At 35.6% G+C, this 15855-nt stretch overlaps 1 protein-coding gene across 1 annotated transcript in view; it reads right to left on the bottom strand.

Moving 5' to 3' along the window:
* LOC149065620 (ATP-dependent 6-phosphofructokinase-like) overlaps nt 1-15855 on the bottom strand; it is a 115897-nt gene that overhangs the window by 92807 nt on the left and 7235 nt on the right. The window contains exon 3 of the mRNA XM_089254042.1: nt 5019-5208. Within this exon, the coding sequence (XP_089110168.1) occupies nt 5019-5208 (190 nt within the window). The remainder of the gene's footprint in view (nt 1-5018; nt 5209-15855) is intronic.

The raw sequence follows: 15855 nt of genomic DNA, 5'->3' as shown, positions 1-15855 counted from the left end.
AATTATTTTAATTATTATACGCTTAGGGAGGAGCAATCCACCCTCCCCCAGCGTCAATGGCAGAGCCTACTGATGTATACATATATATGATGTATATCAATTGTCATCGTGCCACACCCCTAAGACCTTCAAGTCTATCTCCACCTATGGCTGGACTGGGAAAAGTGGGCGAGTCTACTATTTTACAGGCGGGAAAGGGGGGGGGCACAAAAATAATACTGTCCTTGGGTGAGGGAGAAAATAAATCAGTTTTGAAATTGTTTGGTTTTCGAGAGAAAAATTTGTAAAAATATATACATATTTTTCTTTTTTTTACACACAACATACACCCGTACAAAAAAAACGCATATTTACTCCTTTACCCAGAAACACAGGGGTGGGAAGTGACAAAGTCCATTTCGGAGCAGCTTTGAAGCAGCAAAATTCAGGATTCGGACCAGTTTTGGAGCAGCAAATTCAGGATCTGGAGCAGTTTTGGAGCAGCAAAATATAGAATTTGGATCAGTTTTGGAGCAGCAAAATATAGAATTTGGATCAGTTTTGGAGCAGCAAAATATAGGATTTGGATCAGTTTTGGAGCAGCAAAATATAGGATTTGGAGCAGATATTTATAAATTGGAGCAGGGAAATTAACAAGAATATTTTCGTTAACCCTCACCCCTTTTCAAAATAAAACAACTGCACCGTCTTTTATTATCAAACATCTTTTCATCAGCTTGTTTTTTGTTTTTGGTATTTCAGGCTTTTGACATCTTGTTTGAAAAAAAGGCTGCCATAAAATTTTTCACACCAGTCTATTTAAGATGATTTTTGCTTACTGAGGGCAATATTGGCTGTCTGGAACCACAGCACTTCAAATGGGCTAAAAATTTTCTATAAGTTTTCAATTTTTTCATACTTGGAAAGAAATTGTTGCAAAATGGGAGAGAATTTCGGAAGAATCAACACAACGTTTGGCAATTAACTACTCATTATTTGGCGAGATTGGCGATCTGACACTCATTATTTGGCGAAGTTTCTAAATTAGCATTCGTAATTCGGCGAAAACGCACTTTTTACTTCCGGAATGGAAAATTTTTTTCACGAAACATCGGAATTTGACGCAATGACGATCGACTAAAGTAATTTCTGCTGCTTCAAGTGGCGACTTTTTTTAAACGGCAACTGTGACTCGCATTTGCGCTTTAAAGCTGAAAGATCATTGCAAACTATCTTCAGTTGCACAATCACGGATATTATCGGGGTTTCGCGATGGAAAGGCCGATAGTTTAAATAAGGTGTACAGTGGAATAAAACACGCTCTTAGAAAGAATCGTTTCGCGGTAAGCAGGAACAAAAATTTTTGTCGTCCTTTCCGAAATTCCGGGCATACGAAGCAAAATTAGCTATTTGGCGAAGAAAAATACGAAAATACACTATTGGAGCAGGATAGCGCAAGATGTTAATTTTGGAGCAGTGTTCCCACCCCTGGAAACAGTATGATTTTGCCAATTTCCCATGAACCTTGTAAGCACCAACGTGGCGACTTTTTTCGCGCCAAGGAATCACCGTTTTCCAGTAGTCAATTCAAGATGGCTGACAAAGGGCACAAAAAAATATATAATTTATAATATGAATTAACCTAATATACGGCAATATGCGAAAATCGATAGATATATATTGGGAAATACGGAAAATTAGGATAAAATGAACACAAAAATCGAATCAACATACGGGGTTTATAAATGCAGTTGATACAGAGTTTATGGATGCTGTAGTCAGGGCTACCTATTTTAGCGTGAAAAAAAGTCGCCAAGTTAGCGCTGACTCCTCCCGTAATTTTCAATGAACAAAAACGGTGAATTCGCCCCCACCCGGGACACCAGATTTACCATGGCTGTAATACAATTGTGTTTTCTGGAGGGGAAACGTAATTTTACTGCCCCTTGACTGTGAAATTCGATAATTTTGCAAAGGAATTTTTATTACGTTTTCTTAAATATACCATTCCATCAAAAACGCCGTCCAAGGCATTGCCCCCCGCCCCGAGATCTGATTATGGTATGTAGCAACCTGGGTCGAAAATTTACTATCGCCCGGGGGCGGAATAGACTCTTAACAGAAAAAGAGTAAACTCAGCATCTTTCCTCGTTCAACACCCTTGGAACCAGACCCCCGCCCTCTCCTATTGCAGTCATAACAGCGACTCAAGACAAAAACGTTTTAATAACTTCCGAGGTCTAAAAATGGGATTTTTTTACACATCAAGAATGGTGCGCAAGACGTCGATATTAAGTCAACAATCAGTATCGTGAAGATGCTCTAAATTAAGTTACGGCCAGAAGCGGATAAAGGTCAGTTGACGGCCCGGGCATAAAAAAAAAAAAAATATTAGACCCTTTAAATTAGGAAAAAAATGTAAAGTAGGGGCCAAAGGCGCGCGCTCAGTGTGCCCATCGTTAAATCCGCCTGTATTTACGGCTCGCGTGCACGTTAACTGAGTTTTTATCAGCCTGATGACCAATTTTCATCTGATTTGGAAACCCTTGTGTTAAACTAAACGTTGAATTGCAGGATTCTGTGATCTTTTCATAAATAGTTCTCCTTTCGATCATACCTGGGGCTACGGTTTCTTGCTGAGATTTAAATCCAGTTAGAAAAATAGTACGAATTTTATTTGTAGACAGATCGCGATTTTCAATCGGATGATTTTTTTTTATTGTAAGTAAATTCAAAATACCTGCGAGCTTCTTTAACCTTGGCCAGCTAGAAGAGTATTCTCCAAAGCGTATTAATACGCTTAATACATATTAATAATACGCGCTTCGGTATTCTCCCGCTGCGCGTAAGTTAGCTTCTGTATGGGCTCTCTTAAATCATCATTTCAAATAACATTAGAAAAAAATAACGATAGAACAAACAACAAATGTAACTTGCTCGATGCTCCAAGAAAGGAATTCGGCCCTTAGGACAAACTTTTTAAAACAAATAAAATAAAGGATCAATTTTAAAATAAGATGAAAATGAAAGAACGAGTGAGCACATGGGGAAATAAGAAAGAATGGTAGTGGGGGGGAGGATTCGTTTAAGTATACGCCTTTCATGCTAGTTTTTTTTCCGACCGGCTTTTCCATAAAATGACGATTCTTTAACAAGGTTAAGCTTTCTTTTCAAGCGCCTTGAAATCAAGTTATGCTGACGTCACACGGTATGCTCTACGGTATACCTTGAATATCCGTTTATGATTAAATTAGAGTAAATTACGTTTTTAAATTTCTTCTCTCCAGTAGTATGACATGTTTTACTAATGTGATAATAGCGCTGTTATATTTTAATAAATATTTCTTTTTCCCACTCTGATATCAAAATTTTTGATAAGTTGAACTAACGATAACTCAAAGTTTTTTGTTGGTTGCTGCACATTAAACTTAAAGATTTAACTGTATGTGGATATAATGGGGAAACAAGTTTTTTATAAATGTTAAATATGACTTCCTTGAGTAACATGTATACTGTCTCAACGGCAATATATAAAATCTTGCAAAACATGTTCTAATTGAAGTTAGATGCAAAAATAGTCTGCTCCATAGCCTCATGCATGTGAAGGCAGAATTTGTCATTTTAGCTCATTACTAAGTTGTATTTTATTGCGTGAAACACATTTGCTTTCTCAACACATGCCGGAAAGTAGGTTCAGGAAACAAGAACACTTTGAACATGGTATATTAAGTTTGGATGCTAGAGACATGGACTTGTGCCATTTGGATGCCGGCTGATTGGACACCGCTGTTTTGATGTGAGCAGTCTGGACACTGTTTCAATGCGAGGAGGAAGGGAGAAGCATTCATTTCATTACAAGCACCTGCCATTGTAACACGCGTTTGCATTGTGAATTTAAACATGACTGAAGCAATATTATCAAAGAGCAAAAAAATTTTCCATATGATGGTAATCTTTATTGGTTCGATATATTGCTAACGAAAGTAAAAAAGTATGGTGATGTTCTAGAAGGCTTAGGAATGGCAACAAATGACGAAGGAGAGTATACACCAATATAATAATTTCTTGCAGATAGTTTCCAAACATAAAGAACAGAGCGATGCGGCAGGTGTTCAGGTCGCTTGTACAATAACAACTTTAGAAATGAAGAGCTGTCAATACTCAAGAACTTCCAAGTCAGATTCGCATTGCTGCTCTCCGAGAGTTATCGCTGTCCACACATGCTTGCATTCAAAATAAACCTGCAACAGACAAGATCATACAATGGGCACGTGGAGTTACAAGTTCAGCACCAGTGCAGCCAACTGTTAGTGCTTACATCCTAATACCAGATGGTTATCAAAACTGAGCTTCTACCAGGGATCTTTGAAAAATCTTTGATTGCGGAATCTGGTGAGGGTGATAGAAATCTCATTGTAATCTTTGGACAAAAAGTAATAGGTTTGGATTGGTCATGTGGAAAAGGTTTCATTGAAATTATTCATACAGTTAGAATAAATATTAAATAAATAAGATGTAATTAATGATCTGGCCGATGACAGCTACAGTTTATTGTTCAAGAATACACATTAAATAAACACATAAATAAATTGTTCGGCATCCAAAAGACAAGTCCAAGTGTCTTGCATCCAAACAGCCACATCCAAATGTCCTGCTCCGCTTTAATGAATGGTTACTGGCTGACATCATGCAAACAAAAGAACATAAGAAGCTTTCTGGTAACTGGACACCATTTCACTTTCTCACCAAAAGAGCTTCATAAAAGACACACTAGCATCCTTAATTGTTCATAATCTAAAACTTAGACATTTTCCCTTCATATTCAATTATTCATATAGTATCAATAATTTTGTTTTCTAGTAAAGAAAATATTTTGAAATCAGATGATTCACCCTTTTTTTGGTTCTTCCCTGTATAATACAAGTTTAATAAACACTGTAATGATGAAATGACTATTAAATAGAAAGATCTTAATATATGTGACATGTAGATGTTTGATTTCCATCTTGGAAACTTATTGTTTTTATACTAAGACTTACCTTTTGCTAAAAGCTCATCAAGCAGAGATGGCCATTCTTGGCGAAAAAGATTTGCTCCAGTTAAACTGCCATCTCCACCAATAACAACCAGAGCTGTTATGTTATGTTTGATCAAATTAGCAGCAGCTTGAAGACGTCCTGTGCGTTCACGAAATGCTTTACACCTTGCACTTCCAATGACTGTGCCTCCCTGAATGAAAATTCTTAAAGCTGTTAGTTAAAATATGTAAATATGAATGAAAAACAATTGCTGTGAATAGTAATTGCATAATGATTATATTTAGCTTCCATCTTTACCTTATATGAGGACATTTTAAAAGTAAGAGAGCCTGGAAAACCATAAAAATAATTACAAACAATTTACTGCTGATACCTCTCATGGGAAGGGGGGGGGGGCTAAAGCATATTTGCAGTGAAGTGTTCACCACTAGAACATCATCTATAACCAACTGACCTCAATTAAACCAAATGCAATCCTGTCTGGCTGATCAGGTGGTTTTGCCATCCTGGTTCAGTTAAAATGATGGGCTGTGAGAAGCATTGCAATAGTTCCTATTTTTGGGTTGCTATATTAAGGATATCAGCCATATTTTTATGGGCTTTCTTCCGATACTATTTCTTTATTTTATATACAGTAGACTCTTGATAATCCGGCCCGTCCAGTAATCCAAGGGTTTTTTCGGCAGGTTTTCTTCAAGCATAGAAGAGGAAAACATATCACTACATGTCTTTGTGCAGATGTTTATATTTATATGAGCTTCTTCAATTGACTTCCAGTAATCCGGCACATCTTGGTCTGATATGTGCCGAATTAGCAAGAGTCTATTGTGTGGTGACATGAGTGCTGGTGGATGTCTCATTATTTTGGAAACATACTGAGTCATGACTCCTTTTCTTTTTTTAAGTTATTTAATAGAAGAAATAGAGATTTTTACAATACGTTCGGTCAACAGTTGGAGCCAGACTGAACTCCAATACAAGACGACACTAGATAATGCCTAGCTAGTGAGTGGCATAAAAAACATAATAAAAATTGCACAAGACAAGCAGCGCCACAGTACTCCCCCATGAGTCTGAAGGACAGCATATGGCACAATGTAAAAAATATGATAATATAGTTATGACGATATGACAATATAGTTACGACGATATGACAATATAGTTACGACGATATGATAATATAGTTACGACGATATGACAATATAGTTACGACTATATGACAATATACTTATGGCAACTAATACTGCATTGACATGTGCAAAAAAAAATTTGTTCGAAAATTGCAAAAAATACGCAATACGAAATTTTTTTTTAAAGTAATGAAATATTCATATGCACAAATTAATACTCGAGCAAAAAATAAATTACAAATGGTCAAAAATTTGTAAATGTACGTAATGCAAAACGATTACTAGAATAGATAATAGACACATATACCTATAAGAAAATTGTAGAATGAAAATTTTGCAAAACATAATATTAATTGGTTAGGGAACTAGCTTCTCACTGTGCAGGTCTGGGTTCGAATTCCGGTTCAGGCATGGATGTCTACTAACACTAACAAATTCCCTGGACAGATCATGCTGATCCCTTGGGCTACGTGAAGATCATGTTATTATTATAATTTTCAAAAAATGTTGCAAAAAACAATATTAATTTCAAAAAATGTGTAAATATCAAGGAATTCTTATACGAACCGTACTCCCTGAGAGTTACATAAGTCATATTACATTCACTGCTTCGGTTCAGTGAATGGTGATTGCTCATTAAAAGTGCAATCAACCAAAAATGCTGGTTTCAATCTGTCTATTGAAATCTTTGTTAGTTTGCCTTTCAAGTTCACTGTATATACTTCCGGAGATCGTTCAATCACTTCATATGGCCCCAAATATGGTTGTTGAAGAGGCTTTCGTACGGTGCCCAGCCGCATGAATACATGGGAAGAAACAGCAAGTTCTTTATGAAGGAAAACGTTGTGAGTCCCATGCCATGTTTGGATCGGACGTAAAGTGTTTATGTGATCTCGTAGAGCCCGTAGAAATTCTGGCTGCCGTTGGCTGAGGATTGGAACTATGGAAGAATTCACCAGGTAGGCGCAATGGTGATCCATAAACCATCTCAGCAGCAAAAGTGTTGATGTCAGGTTTGATGCTGGCTCGTAAGGACAAAAGTATGGTAGGTAACACTCAGTACAACGTTCCGTGGCATGGCAGCGTATGGCGCCTTTGAGTTGCCGGTGGAACCTTTCAATGATGCCATTGGAATCCGGATGATATGTTGCCGTGCGTGTTTTCTGTGTTCGGAGAAAACGAACGAATGTGCGAAACAAATCACTTTCGAATTATCTCCCTTGATCAGTGGTAACCGATTCTAGAACTCTGAATCTGCTAATCCAGCCAGAGTAGAATGTCTCTACGACAGTTTCTGCTTTTTGGTTTTCCATCGGGAAAGCCTCTACCCACCTGGTGTATCGATCCACACAGGTAAGGCAGTAGGTGAAACCCAGAGAAGGAAGAAGAGGATCAACAATGTTGGTGTTAATGTGCGAGAATCTGCATTGAGGCAAAGGGTATGCACCAATAGAAAATGGAGTATGGCGATGCACTTTTGAGTGTTGACACTCAACACACACACCCTGGTCCATTGTGTGACATCCTTGTGAATTGAACTCCACACAAATCGTTGACAAATAAGGTCCACAGTTGATTTAACGCCTCGATGGGTGAGGTTATGAAGGACCGTAAACACGTGATATCTGTGTTTTTCTGGTACGTGGGGACGGATAATTCCACTGGATTTAAGTCACAAAAAGTTCTGTACCCTGAGGACCAAATTTTATAGGTTTTATATTGAGCATCCCACCTGGTTGTCGGAGGGCTGCTAATTCTGCGTCTGTACTCTGTGAAGTAGCAATAGCTGCGTAATCAATCGAGTCAGGTAAATTAATTTCAGACAATCTGGAAAAAGCATCCGCTACAATATTTCGCTCACCCTGAATGTAACAAATGTCCGTAGAAAATTGAGATATATATTCTAAATGACGACGTTGTCTGGGAGAGCTGTTATCATTGACTTTGTGAAAAGCATAAGTTAGAGGGCTATGATCACTGTAGATTGTAAATGGTCTGCCTTCTAACATGTGTCTGAAATGTTTAATAGAACTGTAAACTGCAAGCATTTCGCGATCATAAGTACTATAGTTCTTTGCAGTTGTTAACTTTCAAGAAAAAAATGAGTGGTTTGACGACATCATTGGAAATTTGCTGTAAAACAGCTCCGAGAGCAAAATCAGATGCGTCGACTGTCAACAAAAGATTAGCATTGTGTTTAGAATGAGCCAAAAGCATGGCGTTGGTAATATCATGTTTACACGTTTCGAAAGCAGCAATAGTTTCCCCCAACCAAGTGATATATATATATATATATATATATATATGAGAGATTTTTCTTTTTTCTTTTTCCCTTTGTACAAATCGTGTAGGGAAGCCTGGTCAGATGGCGCATTTTTCAAGAAACAATGGTAAAAGTTGAGAATTGCTAGAAATCTTCGAAGTTTGTCAACCGTTTTTGGTTGTGGATAATTACGGAGAATGTCAGCATTTTCTGGCAAAGGAGAAATGCCGTTGTGTTAACCAAAAATCCTAAGAACTCTATCTCAGATTTCCCAAATATGCATTCATCAGGATTAAGAATTATACCAAAACTGTTTAAACGTTCAAAAACTAATTCTAGATCTTTAAGATGTTCTTCCTCTGTTGTTGATGCAACTATAGTACGTCATCTAAATATGCATAACAGTTCAAGTCTCTTAATACAATATCTATGAACCGTCGAAATGATTGTGCCACATTAGACAATCCAAAACACATATATAAGTACTCATAAAGTCCGAATGGGGTAATAATGGCAGTTGTTTCAACAGACTCAGGATGTAAAGGTATCTGATAAGCCTTAACCAAGTCCAATTTAGAAAAAATGTTTTTTCCCCACAGACCGTAACTGAAATCATGAACATGTGGTATAGGATATCTGTCTGGACACGTTATAGAATTAAGTTTTCTGTAATCCCCATCTAAACGGTATTCTCCATTACGTTTAGGGACAATGTGCATTGGGCTTACCCATAGACTTGCCCTGATCCATTAACGTGTGAACTTTGCGCTTTGCTATAGCAAGTTTCTCTGGAGAAAGTCTGCGGGCTTTGGTAAAGACAGGAGAACCTTTAATAGAAATGCAATGTGTAATGCAGTGTTTTTTAGAAGTGGTCCCAAGCATAGAAGGATTCGTTAGATTATATATATATATATATATATATACAGGGTGATTATAAAAAAACTATCCCGACATATGGGCCCCTAACTATCATACCATTCACAGAAACTGAATGAAATTTTGGCATAAGGTATTTTGATGTATGCGCTCAAGAATGATATGGAAAACAACAGTGTCACACTAACAGTTACGGTTACAGTGAGATAATTTCGAAAATATCAAATGGCAACACCAAGTTTTTTGTATTGGAATGTGATCTCCATTGTGAAAAACCCTAAATAGCGTTCGAACGGCAACTGTAGCATGAAAATCACCGGCGGCGGTAGATAGGCTAAAAGTGAGGACAACCAATAAGGACAGAGAAGCAGCATAAAATAAAGCATTTTATTGTGTTTCACAAATTTTCCACATGACCTTGGGGAGGACTAATCAGGCTGGGATCTCAGCCGAAGTAACGGTGTGACGAATGAAACGAACATTAATGCTCTGGTGCACGGCAAAGTCCTTTTTACTTTTTCCTTGCCTAGCTCCGGGGATTTTCATGCTACAGTTGCCGTTCGAACGCTATTTAGGGTTTTTCACAATGGAGATCACACTCCAATACAAAAAACTTGGTGTTGCCATTTGATATTTTCGAAATTTTCTCACTGTAACCGTAACTGTTAGAGTGACACTGTTGTTTTTCATATCATTCTTGAGCGCATACCTCAAAATACCTTATGCCAAAATTTCATTCAGTTTCTGTGAATGGTATGATAGTTAGGGGCCCATATGTCGGGATAGTTTTTTTATAATCACCCCGTATATATATATATAGGAAATTTAGATAAAATTTTTACAAATAGGGCAAATCCCCACAAATGGTCTTTAAGCCTAATGTAGTGCAACTGACATTGCTACATTTGATTGAAAGTGAAGTCAAACTGTCAATCAAACGAGATTTTTTTACGTCAACTAATAGACCATAATGTTCTAAAAAATCAGCACCTAATATCAGGCGATTACATCAGCTATAACGAAGGACCATCTAAACAGTCTGAGTAATCCTAAATCCACTGCTAAAGATTTGCAACCACACGTAGAAATTTTAGTATCGTTAGCTGCGTATAACAAAAAGTTTGTATCCTCTGTTTTATGTACCTGTGTATCTCATGGGAAAACTGAAATGCTAGCGCCTGTGTCCACTAAAAAACCAGTACTGGATTTTCGATCATGAACAAAAAGACAAACTAAACGCAGGCCATCACCTGCTGTTGCCAAAACAGATGGGCCAGTTCGTTTTCCGACCAGTCACAGGGTTTAATGCATTTTGATGCTTTTCTACCGAATTTGAAATGATACCAACAGTAAGGTTTACTTTTTTTTTTTTTCAATTTCAATTTTATTCATCACATCATAAAACTTACATTGGCAAAACAAAGAAAAAATCCATCCAAGGGATCGTTGTTGATCCATACTGGTGGGCACGATTATTATTAAGTTAATTTTCAAACACGAATAGTAAATATTAATAATAAACTAATAATTAAAAAAAAAACAATGAAAAAACGCAAGACAGAGAAATCATCTAATGAATATGACATACATACACACACATATACGCAGACACAAAATATTACATTGATTTGAATTAAGATTATTGATTTGTTTTATTAATATAAATAAAATAAATTATAAATGAAGCAAATAATTAGTATTAAGATAAATAATGGCAACAACGGAAGGTGCGATTCAGAAATTTTTTGAGTGATGGGGTAATGTTTTTCCTTTTTCTGCGAGAGCTCAATAGGGAAAAAATATATTGCATATTAAAAATAACTTTCAATATCAATTTATAGAGAGCAAATATTGTTTGAGACGTTCTTTTAATACAAATATTGAAGTGCAGTCAAGAATGTCAGATGGCAGATTGTTGTAAAATTTCGGAACAAGAAACGTAAAGTGATTTCTCTTTACTGTTTTATGAATAAGTGGTATAGATAATGTATTGCTCGTATACTCGATGCTCTTGAATTATTACTTGTATACTCGATGTTCTTGAATTATTACTTGTACACTCGATGTTCTTGAAGTATTGAAGGGTAAATCGAGTTGATTTTTATGTAGAAGAATTATCGATCTGTGAAAATATAGATAACGAAGGGGTAATATATTTAGGTTTAGAAAAAGTTTGTGTGAAGGAGTGGAATAATCGTTAGTAAGTGCTCTTATTATTTTTTTTTGCATTTGAATAATGGGGCGTAAAGTGCTTATGTAATCGCTTCCCCATACAGTCAGGCCATATAATATATGTGAATGAATAACGGCATAATAAAATGACAGTAGAAAAGGTCGATTTACATATTGCTTAAGGTAATAGAATTTGTATAGGGTGTATCGAAGTTTTAATTGCATGTGTTTTATATGTGTTTTCCATTTTAGGTTGTTATCTATATGTACACCAAGATACTTTAATGAAGATACTTGTTCTAAAGATGAACATGCGCATGAAAAGTTACATGGGCAGTTTTGGCTATGAAAAATATTGTATCTAATTTCTGTATTGTTATGCAAAGAAAAGCTCATAAATTTTGTTTTCGATACATTAATTTCAAGATTATTTGCAGAAAACCAATTGCGAACTTTAATTAAGTCATGATTTATGGTGTTCGTTAAAGATTGATGATCTATTGCTGAATAAAGTAATGCAGTATCATCAGCGAATGTTATAATTTTAGCAACTAAATCAAGGTTACAGAAATCGTTGATAAATATAGTAAAAAGTAGTGGCCCTAAAGTAGATCCTTGAGGAATTCCTTTCTTCATGGACATCGGAGTACTAATATATTTGCCACATTTAATTCTTTGGATCCTGTTTTTAAAGTATGATTTAAAAAGGCTATGTGCATTACCTCTAATTCCATACAGTTGAAGTTTATTAAGTAAAATGTTATGGTCAATGCTGTCAAAACATTTTCGTATATCCAGGAAGATAGCTATTGTTTTCTTTGATTTGGCTATATTATCAACAATATAGTTACTAAATTCAAGAAGTGCAGCTTCTCTATTTCTATTTGGAAGAAAACCATGTTTGTTGTTTGAAAAGAAATTATGCACATTTAAATATGAAAAAAGTGTGTCTCTCATAATTGTTTCGATAATTTTTGATGCTGTACAAAGAACTGAAACGGGTCTATAATTGTTCAAGTCATTTTTGTCACCTTTTTTGTAGATTGGGGTTATGACGGCATGTTTTAATGAATCTGGAAAAATTCCATTTTCCAAACTATCATTAAGCCTGGAAAATATATATAGAATATTATCCAGAATATGTTTTCAAACTTTTGTATTAATTGAATCGGAAGATGTAACTGAAGTTTTTAAATTATTTATGATTTTTTTACTTCAGCAATATCTGAGGGAAAGAGAAAAATGGAGTTATTGATGTTTTGAATATATTGTTCATGAGCATCATCTGAAACTCCTCTGTTTGATGAGACATTAATAAAATGTGAATTGAATTGATTAATCAGGTTTTGAGGTTCAAGATTATCAGGGAGAATATTTGTTTTTTGTTTTGCACCCAGTATGTTATTAACAAATTTCCAGCGTTCAGCATTATTCTGACACTTAGTAAATTCGGTTGAGTAGTAGTTTTTCTTGGCAATTCTAATTTTTGATTTAGTTAGTGATGTTACATTTCTGTAAGCTGATTCAACTGAAATGTCATAAGGGTATTTTTTAGTTTTCAGATACAGTTTCTGTTTATTTTTTATTAAATCATTGGATGTACCATCATCACTAGACCTCTCTCTAGACCAAGAATTTGAACAAGCTCTTCTCTTCTTGTTAAAATTTTTCTCTCTAGAAGGATAAGCAGTCAATAGCAGTGGTCAAAGTCAAAATTTGACTTTGAAGTGATTGCAAGCTGATGGTTTCGTTACGACTGACTTCAGAAATAGTCGGTGTGTGCCCAGTGACTTCTGTAATTTTATCTGTCATTTCTGCTGAATCCGGCAATGTATCCTTACTAACAGAAAGTATCTGCTGTGTATGGATGGGCAAACGTTGTAACCAAAGGGTTTTAAGCACTTCATCTGAAATTTTCTTGCCAGCTAATGTATGCATCTCATGCAACAACTGAGAAGATTGCATATTCCCAAGAGTGAGCTCTTGGAGTAGAACTTGGAGTAGACAGCGGAAACTGTTGACAAATGCGTGCTTTTAACTGTTGTAAGAAACATCTGTAACAGGAGCTCTGATCAAATCACTAACATATGACAACACTTCGACATCGAGAGCTGTCACAACACAGTGAAATTGCATTTTAGGATCAGTTATTCCGGCTATTTTAAAGTTCGATTCAATCTGAAGGAACCAAAGATCGACATCAGATTTCAAAATCAAAGGCGCGCGAAAAGAAACTCGCGAAATTTCTAATTCAGAAGACATACCTGTTTCTTCTGTAGAGTCCGGCATATCCAAAAAAAATTGAGCACAATCCAGGAAGGGAATTGAGGAGATACCCCTCAATCAGTCAGCAAAAGCACCACACACAGGGGAAAAAAGGAGGCAGCAAGTCACATTACGAAGCGAGAAAGAGTAGTTGTTTACGTCTTCGAGTTCGTGGCTGTCAAATATCTGCTATATGTTCACCAGTACAGTGGTGACGTGAGTGCTGGTGGATGTCTCGTTATTTTAGAAACATACCGAGTCATGACTCCTTTTCTTCTTCAAGTTATTTAATAGAAGAAATAGAAGAGAGATATTTTTACAACATGATCGGTCGACAGTTGGAGCCAGACTGAACTCCAATACAAGAAGAATGCCTAGCTAGTGAGTGGCATAAAAATATAAAAATTGCACAAGTCAAGCAATGCCACAAAACTATTTATATATATATTTTTTTACATTATCATCCGGTTTTTTTCCAGCCACCTTGTTAGGCAATTTCAGATTTTTTATTTATACACAATGTAGATTAAAGGTTCTAGAAAGGTACTGCATAGGTTTTTATGTGCATGGTTGCTTAACAAAGTAAAAAAAAAGTGCAAAAATACTATGAATGGGTCAGCAGTTGTTATGTAAAACAAAATGTTGAATAGGAATTTACGCAGTCACATCAAAGCAAATAAAAGAACAAGCATGATGTAACAATGAAAAGATGTGTGCAAAATAAATTAATTAAAAAAAAATTGTTGTGAGTATTGATACTCTGAACAATTTTTGTAAATTGCATTCTGATTTCTTTCTCATTTGTGTTTCTCACTCTTTTTATGGTATTAAAAAAAATTTCAATGTATTAAATGCTTCAAATCACTTAGTTTATTTCTTGAAGTTTTTATATAATTTTCTGCTAAAATATTATTCATAGGAGCATAATACAAATAAACTAATCAGGTCTGACACATAAATAAATCAAGCTAATTTGCAAACTTTCAATGGAAAATTTTATTGAACAAATTGACTTGATTAACTGAATATTTTTTTAATAATGATTAACAATTGAGTAATTGCTCCATTTGATTGGAGCGGCCCTGGAAAAAATACAAATACCAAAATGGAAAAATTGCAGATGCTATACTCAGGACTGTATCAAGATCAGATAGAATGAGCATGCATTTTGACATTCCCTCCTCCACGTGAAATGTTGAAGGGGAGGGTGAACTTGGGTGCTCTTTCTGTTCTAGAATCCAGGGCACCTATATTCGCTTCCTTTCCACCAGTTACAAGGCCCCCGCAGCTTTACTTTAAATATTTACTATCAGCTATCAGCATCACATATATGCAATGTCTCAATTTTCTCATTTGAGCCTAATGTCAGAAATATCTGAAATGTGTTTACTAAAAGTTTATGATAACTATTTGCACCAAATTGGTATAATATCAGAATGATAAAACATCTGGGCTGTGATGGTCAAATTTCCACGGAGACCATGGTAACAAACATCTTAAGAATTTCTCTGAGTTCAGCAAAGGTTTCAATGAAACCTCAGTACAATATGCAGACTGAAAACATAGATGCATGCTAAAACTGAAATAAATTATTTAATAAATAATCAATAACACAACACTGAGAAACATTCAGAAGAAAAGGGACATTGTCGATGGGAGACAGAAAAAGTAGTTTTTCATTCCTGAAGCATAGAAGAGGGTAAACAAGAGTAAGGGCATGGTTACTGCTGCTTTATAACCAAAATACAATGGTGAACAAGATACATCATCTTCTAAAATTTTGAGGTTCTATCGTATAATAAAAATGTGCAGAAACTGTGGATTAATTCATTTGTCCGAATGTTATTGTTGACAGGGTATCAAAGGGAAGGAGTAATCCAGTCCTGGAAAAGTTGAGAGAACATTATTTAGGACTTTCTTTGAGCAAAAACCATGCTTGGCTCCCAAGAAATTTAGCTGGCACCTAAATATGCTTTTTGATTTGTCAAGCCCTGGCATACACTAACTTATTTTGGAAGATTTTGAAGAGTTCTAAATTTTATTAAATGGATAATATCAAGTATGAACTATAGCTCTCCATTGTTGAAGTTTGTTACATGGGTCATTCCCAAAAAAAGTACAAACCATTTTT

Source organism: Pholcus phalangioides, unplaced genomic scaffold (genome assembly GCF_987345545.1).
Source record: "Pholcus phalangioides strain wild (caught in Gottingen) unplaced genomic scaffold, Ppha-v1.0 ptg000039l_1, whole genome shotgun sequence".
Classification (NCBI taxonomy): domain Eukaryota; kingdom Metazoa; phylum Arthropoda; class Arachnida; order Araneae; family Pholcidae; genus Pholcus; species Pholcus phalangioides.
This window is presented reverse-complemented; position numbering and strand designations above follow the sequence as displayed.